Raw genomic sequence first — 17,701 nt, forward strand, 5'->3', positions numbered from 1 at the left:
AAACGTTTGCTGGCGAAGCTCCTTTTGTGCTGGGACTTTGGTTTCCTATCGACACCTCGTTTCCAAGGCTGGATTTCCTATTGATTTTCTTCCTCCTTTGCTTCCTTAGGCTCGCGCGGCCGAACATTGTGGGTGTGCGTGCTGGATTTCTCCCGGATGCTCCCCTACTAACATGGATGTCCCACCATTCCTTGCAGTGGAAGGTTGCTCCTTGGCGCAGTGAGTGAAGAACATGCAGCGATTGCTAATGGGTTTGGGAAGCGGAGACTCCTTCCTCTTTCTGTGACCATGCCTTGATCGCGTCTGCGGCCACCACTCGACGCATCCTCATTCCTGCCCGAACGGGGAGCCTGTCGCTAGACCGGGGAAGTGGGTGCCGCGCGTGTGGGCACAGAAACACCATGAAGATTATTTCCCCGATTCTAAGTAATCCAGTCTTCAGTCGCACCATTAAACTCCTGCTCTGCTTACTGTGGATTGGATATTCTCAAGGAACCACACATGTATTAAGATTTGGTAAGATTCCCCGTCCCTCTCCACCGCCTGGAATTCGGCTCCTTGGCAGCCGGATGTAAACAAGCGAGTACGCTCTGCCTGCCGGTGGGCTCCGGGCATTCCAATCTGCTCTAGCTCCTTCGCTTCTCGGGGGTTTTAAGTAGCCTTCTCCTGCATTTCTTTATTGCTGCTGCTGCTTTTTCTTTTCTTTTTTCTTTTTTTTTTTAATGGTTAGCTGCGGGAAGATGAAAGCGTGTGAATGTGTGGTTGTGGTCTCATCACTTCCTCACAGTAGCCTGCTACTGACAGTGATGACGCTTTGGGGACTGCCCGCTGCCTTGCCCGCAGGTCTCCCCGGGAACTTCTGGGTTTGGAGGGTTGCGCGATCCGCGCAAACACGCGCGCGGGGGCTGCATACCTGGCAGCTCGCAGGGCTGATGAGAGTTAATATCTGGTAACTCTTTGGCGAGTTGTGTCTGTCCGCTTCCGCCAGAGATACGGGCAGGTCCTCACGCGCAAGCGGAAGGCGCTAGCCTTTAGATATCTTTTATCAGAGAGTTTTTCGAGTAATCTCTCCGCTTTCCGAGTCCCTAGAGCCCTTGGCGAGAAGAGAGCTTTTAAAATTATCGTAAGGTTCAAGGCTCGACTTAACAAGGAGAGGCTGCCGCTCAGTTTGCGTGAAATAGCTTCATAATAAGAAGGCTGTGTGTGCGTTTTGTTTCAAACTTGACGAGTCTCCCCTTTACAGCCTTCGTACTTAGTCCTGGACTAATAAATGATTAACGGTGGTATAGGGATGCGAGGAGGGTCGTGTGTGTGTGTGGCCAGGGGGAGGGGTCTTTTAAGTCTGCACCTTTATTGCAGGATGGTGTGATCAAAGAGCGGAACTAGCAGTTGTATTTTAGGGAAATTTGTCCTTTTCCTAGGATATCAAGATTTCTCTAGAGTTCACAGGGAAAATTGAACGTGAGACTCCATTGGGAACCCTGGTCAGAAAGGTTTGCTTGGGGAAAATGAAGGGTGGGCAACGCTCTCGATGACCAATGGAGTTTCAGTAGGAGCAGAACTAGTCAGGGAAAAGTTCTCTAAAGTAGATAAGAGCTAGAGAGGAGAAAACCAAGGAGGGTAGGTGTGCCCACTGTGGGCCACTCCTCTGACAGTTCAAGTGGATTCAGACCAAAAATGCAGGAAATCATATAGTCTCAAGTGTGTGTCTTTGAGATAAAAGTACATACATGAAGTAACTGGAATTTAAATCGAAGAGTGATTGCCTACACCTATTATGTCAACAGCAGCGTCTTCTTTCCTTTTCCAAAAGCTTCTTCTCTAACAAAATTTACCATCTTTCCTAAGGCTTTGTGCAAAGAGAGTAAGGATGCTTTTCACGTATTAAAAAGATGACCCCCGGCTCCCTCCCCCTAACACACCTCAAGTCAAGAAGGCTAGTAGTGACAAAAAAGACAATGGATTATAGCTGAATTCTAGTAGTTTTCCTGTTTTCTTCATGCCTTTAGGTAGCACTTAAGTTCGTTGCCCTTAGCAACAAGAGTCCACAGAAATGCTTGTTTCTGTGAAGGAGACTAAACCGGTCTCTATATCACTGTGAGTGTATGTTTGTGTGTGTGTACAGCAGTTCTGCTTCAAGCACATAAGTGTCATAGTCTGGTAGTTTTGCCCAATATTTTGAGTAGCACAAACTACTTCTTTAGAATGCAAAGGTAGATTCATATGTGTTGATATTGGTTAAATTTGTTTTCAGACTGGGTAAAATAAAAAGAAGACTTTGAGTCTGAAAACTGTCACCCGCACGCTAAAGATTTAATTACTGCTGTTCTGGTATTGCAGCACAGTATTTGCTGAATCATTAGGTTGTACCTTCGCTGATCATTTCATATCTTCATATTAAATATCTTGGCGACTGTAGCAGAGTTTGAACCAGCTTTCCAGAAGAGCTGACATACACACAAAAAATTATATTTTCCAGACCAAGACTTACTAAGAATGTCTTCAAGAAACAGGGTGCCAGGCAAAGATCGTAACCACCTTGGTATCTTGTTATTTTCTTAACTTAAAACATCTTCCCTGTGGAAAATCCTTTTTCTCTGGTTCCTTACCTGAGTTGTGAGGAAGAACTGTGTACATTGTAATCATTGGAACATTTCCCATTGGGGTGACTTTGATGCAATGGTGGGAGTTTTATTTTCTTCTGGGGAAAACATGTTTTGACTGTAAGTGATGGTTGGTTGAACACATATAAGCTGCTCTTGAGAAAGGTTATTTTTCAACTTTGGTTCAAAAGGGGAACCAAAACCTCATCCCTGGCCCGGTGCCTTGGAAGGGAAGAGGTCGAGGTGCGGGTGGAGCAGCTGCCCCTGGGCGGCGTCAGGCAGCTCGATGCTGGTGAGACAATCCGAGTCTGCTGAGGAGGCGGCAACCAGCGCCGAGCTCCCGCCCCGCGAGAGGCAAAGAGCCGCCAGTCGCCCGGCGCCTCCGCCGCGGCGCTATGGCAACCGTGCAGCCGAGTCCAGCGCCGCCCCTGCCCCCCTTCCCACTGGTGGCGGAAATCCATTCTCAGGGGCTCGGCGCTGTCCTTTGCCCTGCTCCCCCTGTGGCTGTGGCTCGACTCGGCATCCTTTGCTCACCGTCGTGGAGCGAGAAGCAGCCGAGCTCACGGTGCCGACCCCCGCAGTGTTCCTGGGCATTGTGAGCTCCTTTCCATGCCCAAGAAAACTTCGTGCAGTAGCCTAGGAGCGCCTCATTCTGGTGGTTCCCTGCCCAGGAGGCGCGTTTGAGGCCTGCTCCTCCCCCGGCGCCTAGCCAACCATCCTAACCACCGCGAGACAAGTCATTTGCCAACTACTGGCCCTACCCCTAGACGCTCTTCGGGACCTTTGAAGGCAGCTTGAGCTAGGGCGGAAGAGACCCGAGCCTCAGCTCCTTGTAGTGGTCGCTGCCGTTTCTTTCCCTACTGTTCGGGGTCTGCACAGCTCGGCTTCTGTCTAGCGCCGAGGCAGCGGGCTTGTTGGGACGCAAGGTGCATCTCGGACAGAGGGTGAATCCTCCACCCTAGATCGAGTGAGGCATCCTCGGGCAGGCTTTTCCACCAGCAGTCTGCAAGCCCTCAGCCAGGCCTCTCCCCGAAGGGGGCCGCGCGTCCCTGTGCCTTGTAAACGAGGCACCTCGGTTTCTCCTCCGCGGCCTCCCGGGCTCTGCTAGTTGTTACAGGGGGGTAGTCGAGATCCTCCCGTCCGAAAGGCGTGGCTCCCTATTCCGAGGTATGCCTTCTGAGCTGCAGGATCTCTGAGAGACTAGAACTTCTTTTGTCCTTTTAGCCTGCCCTTCTCTCCGGGTCTGCTCCGACCCCTGCCTCTGGGGAAGCCCGCTCTGGCTAGGGTTCGGCGGATGGCTGGCCTTCCCTTCGCAATCTAGGGGCTTTGCCATGGGTCAGCATCTTCTCCAAGGAATCACTCCCCAAGCCACCACTTGTTTCGAAGTCAGACTGTTTATTCAGAGTCCTTATTTGGTTTGCAATTTAGGACGACACAAGCAAAGACATCAGCCCAAACTTTTTTCCAAACTTCAAGGCAGTTTCTCCAGCATAGCTCTTTCTAAAGAGCTAAGCACATGATAGGCTACATTCTCGCTTCCGATATTTTGACCTAGCTTTTCTTTCAGCAAGCACGCAAAGCGGCTTTCTTATTCGAAGTCTTCCCCCCAAGACACTCGCAGACCACCTTGGCACTGCGCACTGGCCACAGGTCCATGTTTTATCCCGGAGTCAGCAACTTGCTCACCTGCGCTGGTGAAGTCAGCCAGTACAGGGACTGCGCCGATGACAAAAGGCAAGGCGTAAGAGGGAACGTAGGAGGTTCCTTGGGAAATCCCTCCAGTTGGCTGCACACCTTATGTCCTCCCAGTTACAAAAATGAGTAGCAGTTGTACCGTGCCACTGAGGAGTGTGAGCGAATCGACTGAGCTTAGAAACTACCACTCCACAATTTCTTTTTGAAAGAGATTTTTCTTCCTTTGGGAGGTGAGGTGGGCGGGAGAGAGGAGTGGCCTTACATCTGGAAGCAGAAACCTGAGTCCTGGGAGGTGGGGATGGGAGAGTCATAGTGGCTACTGTCTGCGACAGATAGCGTCGGAACACCTGCTCATCGGAGCGCCGGAAAGCGAGGCAGCGAAATCTTTCCAAGAATCGCCAACACAAGGGTAACACATTTTTTAAAAAAATGTCTTTTCTCATAAGTTCTTACTTATTTTTAAAGCTACAAAGAGTAACTGGGATGTGAGCCATCAACAGAGACACAATCATTTCAGAAAACGAATTTGAAAAATGATCTTTTCATCCTCTAGGAAGAGCACCCCTTCTCCCTCCAGACACGTGGAGCTCGACACATTTTCTGGCTTTGCGACGTTGTCTTTCAGAAGTGAACACGAGTTTATGTCAGTAGACATTTCTTCAGACAAGTTTTGCTTCTTGGTTTGATTCAAATGATCATTGCAGTGTGTTCATTCCCTGAATTCTCAGCTGACACTGTTTCAACATTTACTCAGCACAGGAAAGTTAATGTGAGTTGTTCTCACACAAAGGAAATACCACAGAACAAACGCGGGCATAAGATTGATTATTAGAGCCCTTTCAAGTCTATTCACCATTAAATAAAGTGTTGTCTATGATAAAGATGACAATATTTTGTCATTTAATTATCATAATTTATGATAACATGCTTCCTTGTTTTGTGGTAGAAATTTAACTTACAAGTGAGAGGAATTTATTCATTTTCTCTTTCTGTTTTTAGGTTTTACTGTGTTGTTGTAGCTCTAATTACAGTTATTCCTTGGAAGTAGTTGATGCCTGTGTTTACACATCAGAGTAGAAAGTAGTTGATGTCTTTCTACACTGTTATTAAATTATTAGTCCATATGCATAACACCTGGAGTTTGCAGGTGATCCTAGATTTTCTTTAGTAGAACGTTATATAATGAAGTGGAAATGTTGATTTTTTTGCATTTGGGTGGTGAAACTTTATCTTCTATGGGCTTTCAATTTGTCGTCCAGTTATCGAAGTCAAAATGAATCTTAAACTCTAAATCTTAGCATGAAAGGTAAGGTCAAAAGCCCCTGGAAGGGAAGGAAGTAGGTGCCCATCATCATTATTGACTGGTCTAGATTAAACACAGAAGAGGAAGATTTCAATCTGATAACGTCATAGGGCTTCCTGTTTTTCATTGCTACTTCTGCTGACAATTTTGTAAGGTAATTAAATTGGCTGATTGAAGTCATAGTGGTCATGGGACGATAAAGAGCATTTGGATTTAATGGAATTTAAAACAACAGAGCACTGAACACAACTCTTACTGAACAAGAATTTTAATGGCCCATTCAGGGTGCTGACTAAATAGAACGCCCCTAACAAATTTAATTGAAAGGGCAAGGCAGATTAGCACTATATAGTCTTTATGGCTGAAGATTGGAGTATTAAAATTATCCCTTTAAAAGACTCATTAATGCATTATCAAGATTTAATGTGGGTTCAATAACCTTTTTTCAGACCTTCATCATACCCTGTGAACCTCGGTTTAGGGCCAACTTTTACTGAGGTGACATTTCTGAAAGCTAACTTAACACATGGAATTACAGATATCTCTTACTTCAAAAATTAAAGGCATTTTGCATTCTTGAAAAGTATATAAAGTGTGGAGGGTAAGAGCTGACGATGAGTTCTTTTCCTCTGTAACTGAAAATGACATATTTGACTTTTAAATTTTTGATTTTTTTTTTTTTTTTTAGAGGCAAAGCTTGCCTGCACAGAGAAACTACAGAAATATTAAAGAAATGTTCTCTTTCTGTAGTTTCAATTTAATCATGGGCATTTGGTTCATTTTATGTTGTCTTTTTAATTTCTTCCCTCTTTTTTTCTTACCAAAACGTCTTCATTCAGGTTATTATACTTCAATGCATTTAGGTACATCTGCCCCAGGTAAAAGGGTATTCCTTGCTTTACATTGGGAAAATTAAAGACTGGCCAGTACAAATGTGAAGTCAAGCTTCGGTCTCTGACAAGACTGCTGTCCTCTTCAACTGTTTCTTGCTTGTAGAATTGCCCATTCACGGTTATTTCTTCTTCTGATTTATTTCCAAAAGAACCTGAAACCCACCTAAATTTTTGTACAAAAGTTGCCCAAATTTTAATTCCAAATAATTGAAAATATCATTTTAAATACTCTGAGGTGGCCAAACCAAAAGCAATCAGCAGGTGTGTGTGTGGCTGAAAGGTCACCAGTTTTCACCCAGCAGCTAGCTTCACATTCCACAGGTTCTCTAAGGCACACGTGCTTTTCTCATACCTCACTAATTACCAAACGAGGAAGGGAAGCATTTGTGTCTTACCTCACACCCTTAGGGTCAGACATTTATTATTTTTGTATTATCAAAGTGACCATTAGCTAAAATGATTAAACTGGGCTATGTTAATGTGAGTGAATGTTAGAGAAATCTCTCAAAACCTTTCTGCAGGATTTTTATTTTCTCACTTTATTTTTGCATTTGGGGCTTTCATGATCAGACACAATTACAGAAGCTTTCACATATAGCATTTGTCACTTAGATTTCTGTCTATAGATTGGTTTAAATCTTTCATTTCTGTAATTAAAAACGAAACAGTCCCTTCTGAATTTAGTAGAAAATGAGGTCACTAGACAGCAGGACCATAAGTAAAAACTTGAAGGGGTCTGTGGAAGTTGTATATTTCAGACATTTTACCTACTGATATATATAATTCTATAATTAGTCTTTCTTCTTGGTCAAACACTTACCCTTTCCTGTGGCCTTGTCTTGGGAGCTCTGGTGGCATAGTGCCTAAGGCATTTGACTGCTAACCAGAAGGCTGGTGGTTCAAACCCACCAGCCACTCCTCAGAAGGAAGGTTGGGCAATGTACTTTGTAGTGATACTGCCTGGGAAACTCAAGGAGGAGTTGTTATGAGTTAGATCCGACTCCACGGCAGTGAGTTTTTATTTATTTACTTATTTTTGGTGGCCTTGTTTTAAGACAGTATATTTGGGAAGGGAGAACACGTAAGTCCCTAAGACCATAGAGTTAAGATGAATTTATTGATTGATTCTGTCTCTGACAGAGACACTAAGATACAAAGAGAATACTGCTCCCTCCCCTTCCCCTAAGACAACTCAGGAGACCTCAGCTCGCACTACTGCCTGCAAGGGAGGGCTGCTTAGTCTTCCAGAGCTAAGGTGTCTCAAGTGCTACCTCCTTCCCCATCCCTGGGGCCCTGTCCCTCTCCTGCCTTCGATGTATTTTTAAAGTGGTTGGCTCTTGCTCATTCCCCTCCACGTCCCAAAGTGCCCTTGGTTGCTTTGTCAAGAGCAAGGGGCTCCCTGTCCTTGGGCAGAAGGGCCCAGGTGCCACAGGAGGGTGCGTGCTGCCCACTGGGTCCTCCTGCTGGGACTCTCATCCAAGCCTCCCCCAGTTCTTGCTGGTTGACCCTGCTCCCTTCCACCCATGTTTCCCCATGAGACTCTACAATCCAGAGCTTCCTCTGAGGGCCTGATGGCCGGACCTGGTCTCTGACTTTGACCTTAAACTGCAGTTGCTACTTGTCATTCACCTGTTTACCTTACCCTTACCCAGAGCCTGCTCCACTTTCACATGTGCCAGCCCAGGAGAGGGTATTGAGGAAGTGTAAAAGGATGGACATGTGACATGGGGTCCCAGGGTCCCTGTGCACCTGAGTATCCCATCTCAGGGAGCCCATGGACTACAGCCCCCCCCCTCCCCCAGCCATACCTACCAACCTTAGGGCTAGGAGCTGGGGCCAAATCACAGGGTCCTGTTTCCTCCCTGGGACTGAGGGCATCCTCCTTCAGGATACCAGCTGCCTCTGTCCCAGCCTTAGCTTACTGTGGGCTTCCACGACCCACCAGACAGAATTCTGTTCTCTGAAGCTCCCCCACCTCCACCATGCTCTACTTGGCACCCAGGAGGTTTGGGGAGACCGTCCCTCCTCTTCCATCCTGGACAGTGAACTGTGCAACACAAGCCTCCTTTCTACATGATGGCAGGGTCTGCTAGTTAGGGACCTTGGTGTTAGTTACTGCCAGACATACTTTGTCAACATGCAAAATACTCGGATAGTAGATTTTTTACTATTGTCATAAGTGTGAAATGTCTGATAATGAGTAGGTATACTGGGTGCATAAGGGAGTGCTGAGTGATTAGCACAGATGGAGAGGGGAGGCTGAGAAAAAAAGAAATCAAATGCCATTGAAACAGTCTTTTCTAGATTTACTGCCAGATACCTCAATGCTTTGGAAGTTTACCTTTTTTGCTTGTGTTAGTCTGAGTCTTTCAACATATTTGATTATTTTAAGTGAGATGTCAGTGATGTTCTTATATTGACGTATCTCCTCCCAATCAGATGAATCTTTAAATACTTTTCACAAACGTGTATATGAACAAATTACTTTTTCCACCATTGAACTAAAGCAAATATTTAGAAGGTGTTACCTTTAATTCCCTTTCTGTCTCCAGTTCAATCACATCCTAAATACTTGATCTATCATGATGGGAATATCTCTTAACTGAAATGATCAAATAAACAAAGCAAATATTAAAGAAATGTTCAGCCATGCTGAAGTTTTTAATATAGTCATAGGCAATTGGTCTATTTCATGATTTGATGGCTAACCAGAAGGCTAATGGTTCAAACTCACCAGCCACTCCTCGGAAGGAAGATTGGGCAATTTACTTCCATAGTGATACTGCCCAAGGAGGGGTCGCTATAAGTCGGATCTGACTTGAAGGCAGTGAGATTGGTTTAGTTTTGGTTTAAATCTTAACTTTCTTTCTACTTAATAAAACTCCTGATATTAGATTATCATAGTTTTTGGTATGTTCAAGTATCTCCTTCCCCCATATAAAATAAAATGGGGACTATTTCAAGATAAATAAAAGCTACCAAATTCTAGAATGTATAAACAAGAGGAGGCTTTATAGATCATGAAGTCTAGGATACTAAATTTTGAGATTGATTTTCATTGACAGTTAAATAGCTCATTCTGGGTCACAGGTAGTTAATTTCAGATTTTAGGCCAGAACATGAGTATTCTGACTGCCAGCTTGGTGATGTTTTTTTACTAAAATTATGCTATTTTTCTTGTGCTACCCTGACTCCCTTGAGCTGTATAACTCCTATGTTTTTGCTGAGTTTTAGAAAGAGACACTGGTTCTGGTAGTTCCCTTAAACATTTGTCTCCTTTGTTTTTCTACTTCCTCTTTTGTAGAACTTTCTCTCATAGGCTTTCTTCTTCTTCTGTAGCTCTCATCTTCACCGCTTCCCCATACTTGCCATGGTCCTCCCTTTCCTGTGTCCAGAAGCTTTTACCACATTAATTTGTAAGACATAGTAATTGAGTATATATGACATTTTAGGCATTTGGGAAATAAAATTGTACTTTTCACGTACTGATTTCAATGAGTTTATAATCCAATTAGAGATAAAAGTTATATGCATATTAAAGTACCAACTGAGTGGTACCGAAAAGAAGTACAGTAGATGTTTAAAGGAGATGATTGTGGGCTTAGATTTTATAGGCCAAATGGGAGTTTGTCTGGGATGTGTAAAAAGTTGTGTGATGGTGGAGGGAAAAATAAAATACATTATGAGTGAAAGACTCACCACAAAGAAAAGATCTTAGGTAGAAATAAAGAATGTGTACTTTGGGACAGGGAGAGGGCCAACCCTCTGGAGAGAGGCATAAGGCCCTTAGTTTTTCATAGCTTTGTTATTTAGCTTACAGGGTTTGGACTTCTTATATAGGCCATGGAGAGCCATTGAAGGTGAGAAAGTGGGCTTGATTTGGTCTGCAACAAGCAGTGAAGTGGTTTCTCAGTGGGTTGCTTGATTATTGTGAAGAATAAGTGGATTTCCTTTCTTTGTTTTGCTGAAATGGAAGAAAAGGAGCCATCCTTAATCTTGATCATTGAAGTCTTTGAGAAGCTCTGGAACCATAGACACTTCCTAAGGAAAATTCTGAAATGAAATAAAAGCAATGTCTTTTTAACATATGGCTAAATCAAATGATCAAGCATGGGAAAGTTACCAGTTCATGTCAATGAAAATGTGTTTGGAGGACAATCTAATTTTATATGATTTCTGCTTAAGTTGAATTATTCTAGATGCTGTTGAGTAAATCTAGTATGTCTATAAATTTCTATTTAGTATGAAAGACTCAGGTACCTGAATAGTGCTTACATGTGACATGCACTCAATACATGTTTGTCTAATTGTATTAGACAAATCTAGTTATTTTGTGGGAAAGGATAACAATAGCTTATAGTCTCCTATTAATATTCTTACTGATTAGCTTTGCTAAATGATGAAGGGTGGAGCTAATAAGCTAAATTTTTAAATGCAATTCAATAAGTATTGAGTTCCTCAAGTAAGTACCATTATCTTCTTTGAAGGATACAATAAATATCAGATAGCGAGTTAGTCAGAAAGTGAGGAGTAGGTGTATGTGCACATATATGAACATATATAATAACTATAATTTATATAGTTGTTTTTAATCAGAATTAAACATTTAGTTAAAATAATGAAAACATTATTTTATTAGAATGGTTTCATTGTTAGTAGTATTTTCTTATTCTGCATGAACTTGGGATCCCAGATCCTGAACTTAGTGGTTTGAGTCATGAATTTTATTGTTGACTTTGTTATCTGGTGATCATAAATTAGGATAAATAATTAAATCTCACTGGGCCTTGACTTCATTTTCTGAAGGATGGGATACTACTTGCCATCTGCTCAACTCCAAAGGATAATGTCAGAATTAATAGGATAATGTACAGAACTCTGAGCTTCTTGGAATAAAGGATCTTTGGGAGTTGAAAGTGTATTTAATGAATAAAGTAATATTGCAATCACTTAAGCACTTTTTGTTCAACTTCTTAAACTCTGCATAAACATTTAAGAGTTTGGCTTATCTAATTCTTAAGTAGTATTCCTTGGAATGCATCTGGAGCTATTACAAAGACATAGAAAAGTATTTACTGACTAATGGAACAAACTGTCTTCTGCTTTGATAGTTTTATAAAAAAGCAAGTTAATAGGTGCTTTTCCTTCTTTGAACACTAGCAGTTGAATTGGCAATAGCTATATGACTATGCTGAATTTTTATGAAGTATCCAAAATAGGAGTAAGAGTAGAAACAAAGTAAAAAAGCAAATAAGTTATGTCAGGTCCTGTGGTTTCACTCCTTCAAAATTGCACAGTTGTAGTTTGGGTTGACAAGCATTTTCTGAAAAACTATACCTTATTTTATGTAAATTTCATTTTTCATCCATCTGCCTATGATAGATTTTTAGCTATAATTCAGTGTTTGCAGACACCATCCATATTACTATATTTAATCCATTTGGTCTCACAAACATTCAAATTTGCTACAATTGTGTAGGATGCAAAGGTAGGAATTTTCTGTGATTCTATTGGCTGTTTCATCAATGAACGAGGTAGTCTTTCTGAGACTTACTTTCTAAAGTAGAACAAACTTTGATATTATCACTAGACCACTGACCTTACTGTTTTCCCCCCAAGACTCCTCTAAATTGCCTTTGGTTCTTTTTATAAAAGACCCACCTCAGTGTTGGTCAGCACATCAGAGAATTCAGGGAGTCAGTTGAAAAAGGAAATTTCATTTGTAATACAATTTCAAATTCAAAAAATAAAAACATGTTTTTAACATTTCAGAATATTATCATTAGGAAAATACTTACGCTAACCCAAAGATGGAATGGGCTAAGAAACACTTTCCTATCTTAAACTTAAGTCTAGTTTTTGTGTTTGAAAGCAGCCTGCCCATTGTGGCAAAATTGACGTTGCACTATGTGAAGAGTATATTTGAGTTGCTGCTTTCAGCAGGTGAAAGATGCAGCAGAATCAGGATCCCATTCTGTCATTTTCCTCTGAAAATTCAGGATTGATTCCTCAGGAGTTTTCCTGGACTTTGAGGGGTGTTGTTCCAACCACTTATCCTCAGTATATTTTTGCAGATGGATTTCTCCTCTTTGTGCTCTTCTAAACACTGATCATCCTTTGAAATGTAGATCAAACCTCATGTTCTCCAGAAGATCTGTTTCCGATAGGGATTGTGTAAAATAAATTGAATCACTGGCAGGGAGAATCCAGTCAGATCAATGGTTCTCAAACCTTGTTGCCCCTTTTAAATAATTAAAATCACTTATCCCCAGCTCTGGAGATTCTGTGGTTTAAGATGTTCACTTTTTCACAGCTACGTAATTGTATGGATTGTGGGTCTTAATCACCATGAATTTTTAGAAAATTATTCAATAATTAAACACAAAAACTACTCCTAGGCAGGTTGAGAATCACTGAGCTGGATAATCCTAAGCAGTTTCCAGACCTTAAAATGTTATAATTTCTCCATTTCTGATTGGCAGATGCTGTGGTCAGCTTTCTGGCTCGGCAGTTGATAATAATGATTGGACTGTGTAAAAACAATGAGTATATTTTGGAAATAAAGGCTAGGGCTTGGATATTTTAGCATTCTTCACAGAACACACACAGTGTTGGGCTGTCAGCACACTATGACTGATTCTTTAAAACCTAAGTATTTAGAATATTCATATTCACATAAACAATCCATAGATCAAAGGGAGCTTAAACAGATGTTGTTTTACTAATGATGTCTAAGATGATGTATGTTGTGGAGTCTTTCCTCTCAACCTCCCACTAAAGAAGTCCCTAACTGATCATTTGAAAATGTTTTCACAAACTCCACTGGAAAAAAATTTTTCAACAGATATTTGCTCCAGTTGAGAGGACCCTAACTTGTCATTTGCAAAGAGTGTATGCTAGTGGCCCAGAACCTGAGCTGAGAATAGCATCCCTCCTAGTTGGTGCTCATCAGACACCTCTTGGCAATGGTTCTTATATCCCTGCCTGTTATCCTGATTACACTCTCTCCATGTCATTGTTAGGTCATAGAGCCAAGAGATGAAGCCTGGATTCTACATTTGGATTCAAACTAATATGTATTGGTTTTAGGTAGATACTGTCAATAATTAAATATACTGTTTTAGTGTTAAAACTGAAAATAGCTGTTGTTATTGTTAGTTGCAATCCAGTTGGTTCTGACTCATAACAATCCTGTGTAAAACAAGATGACACATTGGCTAATCCTGCCAATTGTTGCTATGCTTGAGCCTATTATTACAGCCACTGTGTCAATCCATCTCATAGAGAGTCTTCCTATTTTTATTGACCCTCTACTTTGTCACACATGATGTCCTTGTCCAGGGACTGGTCCCTCCTGATAACATGTCCAAACCACACAAGAAGTTGTTTCACCATCCTCATGTCTACCCTTCTTCCAAGACAGATTTGTTCATTCTTCTTGTAGTCTATGATGTATTTAGTATTTTACCAACACATAATCCAAAGGCATCAATTCTCCTTCAGCTTTCCTATTCTATGTTCAGCTTTTGCATGACTCTTTCTGTCCACATTATTGATAATGAGGTAAAGCATATCAGTTTATTAAATATATTCCTTAATTATAATTAAGCTTACCATTTGTAAAATTTATACAGTTGTGTATATGAGACACCTTATTGATTATACACTTTAAATGTAGTATTAGAGATTGATTAGAGATTCCAAGGTATTACCAGTTATTATCAAGGCATTTCTGACTCAAGGAGACCCCATGTGTGTCAGAGTAGAACAGTGCTCCATAGGGTTTTCAATGGCTGATTTTTTATGAGAATTCAGGCCTTTTTTTTTAATGAGATGCCTCTGGGTAGAATTGAACTTCCAACCTTTTGGTTAGCAGCCGGGTATGGTAACTGTACCACCCAGGGACACCATCTAATGTATTAAATTCATCGTAGTCACATGCTAATGAGAGTTTGAAGATAAATACTAAGGAAACTCACTGAGTTAATTTTATCTATTATTCATAAGGGACTCAACTTTTTCGGACTCAACTTATTTACCCATTTGTGTTTAAATATTTTCAGTTTTTTAAGTAATGAATATTTCATAGAGGATTTTCCAATTGAGAGCATGTAAATATGTAATTTCAAGAAAGTTTATCCAGTGGTGTGCAATTTTCTGGAAGACAAACTATGAAAAATACTTTTGTTTGGTCTAAATTTCACAGTGGGTTTCATTCATATATATGCATCCAATTCCAGTTTTAGAATTACTGTGACCTTGAGAGTAGAATAAATTTATATATACATGCAGGATATGAAAAGAATGCTCACAACAGATTAAAAAAAAAATAAATTTACATTTATTCAAGGATAGTCATTTATTGGCTTTAGGTAGGACTCTCTGACTTTAGTACATTTGATAGCCACAAGTAAATATTAATGGAAGTGAATTTCCCAAGGTTATTTGAATTTCATAATTTTTGTTTCCTTAAGTAACCGTAGTAGGACAGTGGTTAAAGCACTCAGTTGCTAACCAAAAAGGTTGTTGGTTCAAACCCATCAGATGTGGCAGTCTGCTTCCATAAAGATTTACAGCCTTGGAAGCCATATGGGGCTATTCTACTCTATCCTGTAATATAGCCATGAATTAGAATTGAGTCAATACAGTGTATTGTATTTTTATTTCCTAGCATTTAGTCAGACTATATCAGCATTTTTAAAGATAAAAGCAATGATAGAATTTTACCTAAGAATTCAAAGCAACATCTTTTGTAAGTGAACTGTGGAAAGTGTGCTATTAAATTTGATTATTATTCTTCTGTGTTATGTACATTATAATGACACTAGAATAAAGAAAAGCATCACTACCTAGTAATAAGGACAATCTCTACTTATAAGTATTCCCTCAATTCTCACCTGTTTTTTTTTTTTTTTTCCTTTTTGGTGTTATTCTTCAAGAAAACAAAGTAATGCTTTAGGTTGTAGTTGTAAGGAGGATGCCAGAAGCTTCCTATCAACTCTTCTTTCAATTTCAGTTCCATGTTTGATTTAAACTGCCATTCTGCTCACCAAATATTTATTGTGCATTGATTTCTTGTCCAGTTTTTCAATTATTGGCGTAATGTAATAATTGGACAGCAATGTCTGATTAAAGCAATCAATCAATATGAAAAGTAATATCCTAAAATATGATGGTTAATTTTAGGAACATATTATATGAGGACCCCTAATGATACCTGGATTTTTTTTTTTTTTATATGAAACTCAGCAGATGTATATTTCTAAATTCCATCCTATAGGGAGCTCTGGTAGCATAGTGGCTAAGGCACTTGACTGCTAACCAGAAGGCTGGCGGTTCAAACCCACCAGCCACTCCTCGGAAGGAAGGTTGGGCAATCCTACTTCCATAGTGATACTGCCTCGGAAACCCAAGGAGTGGTCGCTATAAGTCAGGGCTGACTCGACGGCACATAACAACAACAACAACAACATAGGTTGTTTCAATATATCATTTCCATTACTTCTTAGAACTGAAGGATTATTTTAGCAAATTTCACACTAAGACACTCACATTTAATTTTATATAATTTATCAAGAAAGTTACAAAATAAAGTGATGAGTATACTCAGTAATATATAAGTATTCTAACATGATGAGTAGAGCCTAGCTGGCTTTACAAGGGATAGTTTCTAAAGCATGTTGTTTACATCTTTCTCTAAGATTTGTGATCCACTGAGTGCTTTACTCAGAAATTCCATTCTTAATATCAGATTAAAATGACTGGACTGTTTGTGCTCCTTTCCTCTTCTGCTACCCCTAGCACCAGAAGTTCTCAGTGTCAAGTTATAATGATAACATTAATTTATTTCTTTGTTTGTATTTTTTTTAATAGACAACTAGTACAAGTTAAGTGTTTGGATACTGTATTTGTTAGGATGTAGAGTTAGTGACATGTAACAGAGAGCCCTCAAAACATAATACGTTTGTATTTGGAGAGTTCAGGGATGGTATGGTAGATCCACAGCCTTCCTCCTTTCTATTCTGGCATCCTTAGTGTGAGTCTTTGTATCATGGTCTAACATGACACTCTAATGATCACAGTCACTTTTCAACAGGCAGAATGGAGGTAGAAGAAAAGAAGAGGCATCACCCATCCCTTTAAAGACATTTCCTGGATGTTGCACATGTCACCTTACCTTGCATCCCATTGACAGACATATAGTCACATGGATACACTGTGGTACACAGGATGCTGGGAATTGAATAATTATTACAGGATATGTACTGAGCTGAAAATCTCCATGTCTGTTCACATAGAAGATATGGAGAATGAATAGTAAAGAACCACCTTTCATCGGCCACAGAAATGCATTAAACATTTCAGAAAGGGGCTCTTCAGAGCACACCTTGTCTGTCCCAGCCCTTAAGTTATACTTTGTAACACATTTGGAAAATGTGGAGAGGTGTAAAAATGCTAATAAAATCTCCCGTAATTATACCATTCAGGAATGATGACTGTTAACATTTGGCTTACATTTATTACTTTTAAAAAATGAAAACAGAAGTATTTTACTTGATTATAAAAGTCACATATTTATTGTGTTGTTGTTATTGTTGTTGTTGTTATGAGCTGTCAAGTTGGACCCGACTCAGAGTGACCCCTCCTTGGGTTTCCCAGACGGTATCACTCTGGAAGTAGATTGCCCAACCTTCCTTCCGAGGAGTGGCTGGTGGGTTTGAACCACCAGCCTTCTGGTTGGCAATCAAGTGCCTTAGGCACTACGCCACCAGAGCTAGCTTCCATATTTATTGTAGAAAGTATAAAATATAGAGAAAAATTATCAAGAAAATTAATACCTTTCACTACCTCACTATGTGACATTTGATATTTATCCTTAAATCTTGCTGTATATAATGTCTTTGTACTCAATTTTTACTTTATTGTGAACATTTTCCTATGTCATCAAGTATTTTTCTATAACAATTTTTAACAGTGTCTGACTTTCTACTATATAGACATTTATCATTTATTACCAATCCCATCTATTATAAGGTCATAGCTAGGGTTTTGGAGGCAGATAATAACTAAATCTGAACTCTAGCTCTGTCAGTTAGGATCTATTTGATTGAGACATGATGCTGAACTTTTTTTTTTTTTTTTTTTAAATTGTGATTTGGGTGAAGATTTACAGAAATATTAATGGAAGTGAATTTCCCAAGGTTATT

At 40.4% G+C, this 17,701-nt stretch overlaps 1 protein-coding gene across 1 annotated transcript in view; it reads left to right on the forward strand.

The window, feature by feature from the left end:
* Positions 1 to 401: 401 nt before the first annotated feature.
* GRIK2 (glutamate ionotropic receptor kainate type subunit 2) overlaps positions 402 to 17,701 on the forward strand; it is a 944,667-nt gene continuing 927,367 nt past the window's right edge. The window contains exon 1 of the mRNA XM_007942266.2: positions 402 to 516. Within this exon, the coding sequence (XP_007940457.1) occupies positions 402 to 516 (115 nt within the window). The remainder of the gene's footprint in view (positions 517 to 17,701) is intronic.

Source organism: Orycteropus afer, unplaced genomic scaffold, assembly GCF_000298275.1.
Source record: "Orycteropus afer afer isolate SDZICR_OR568_19922 unplaced genomic scaffold, OryAfe1.0 scaffold00087, whole genome shotgun sequence".
Classification (NCBI taxonomy): Eukaryota; Metazoa; Chordata; class Mammalia; order Tubulidentata; family Orycteropodidae; genus Orycteropus; species Orycteropus afer.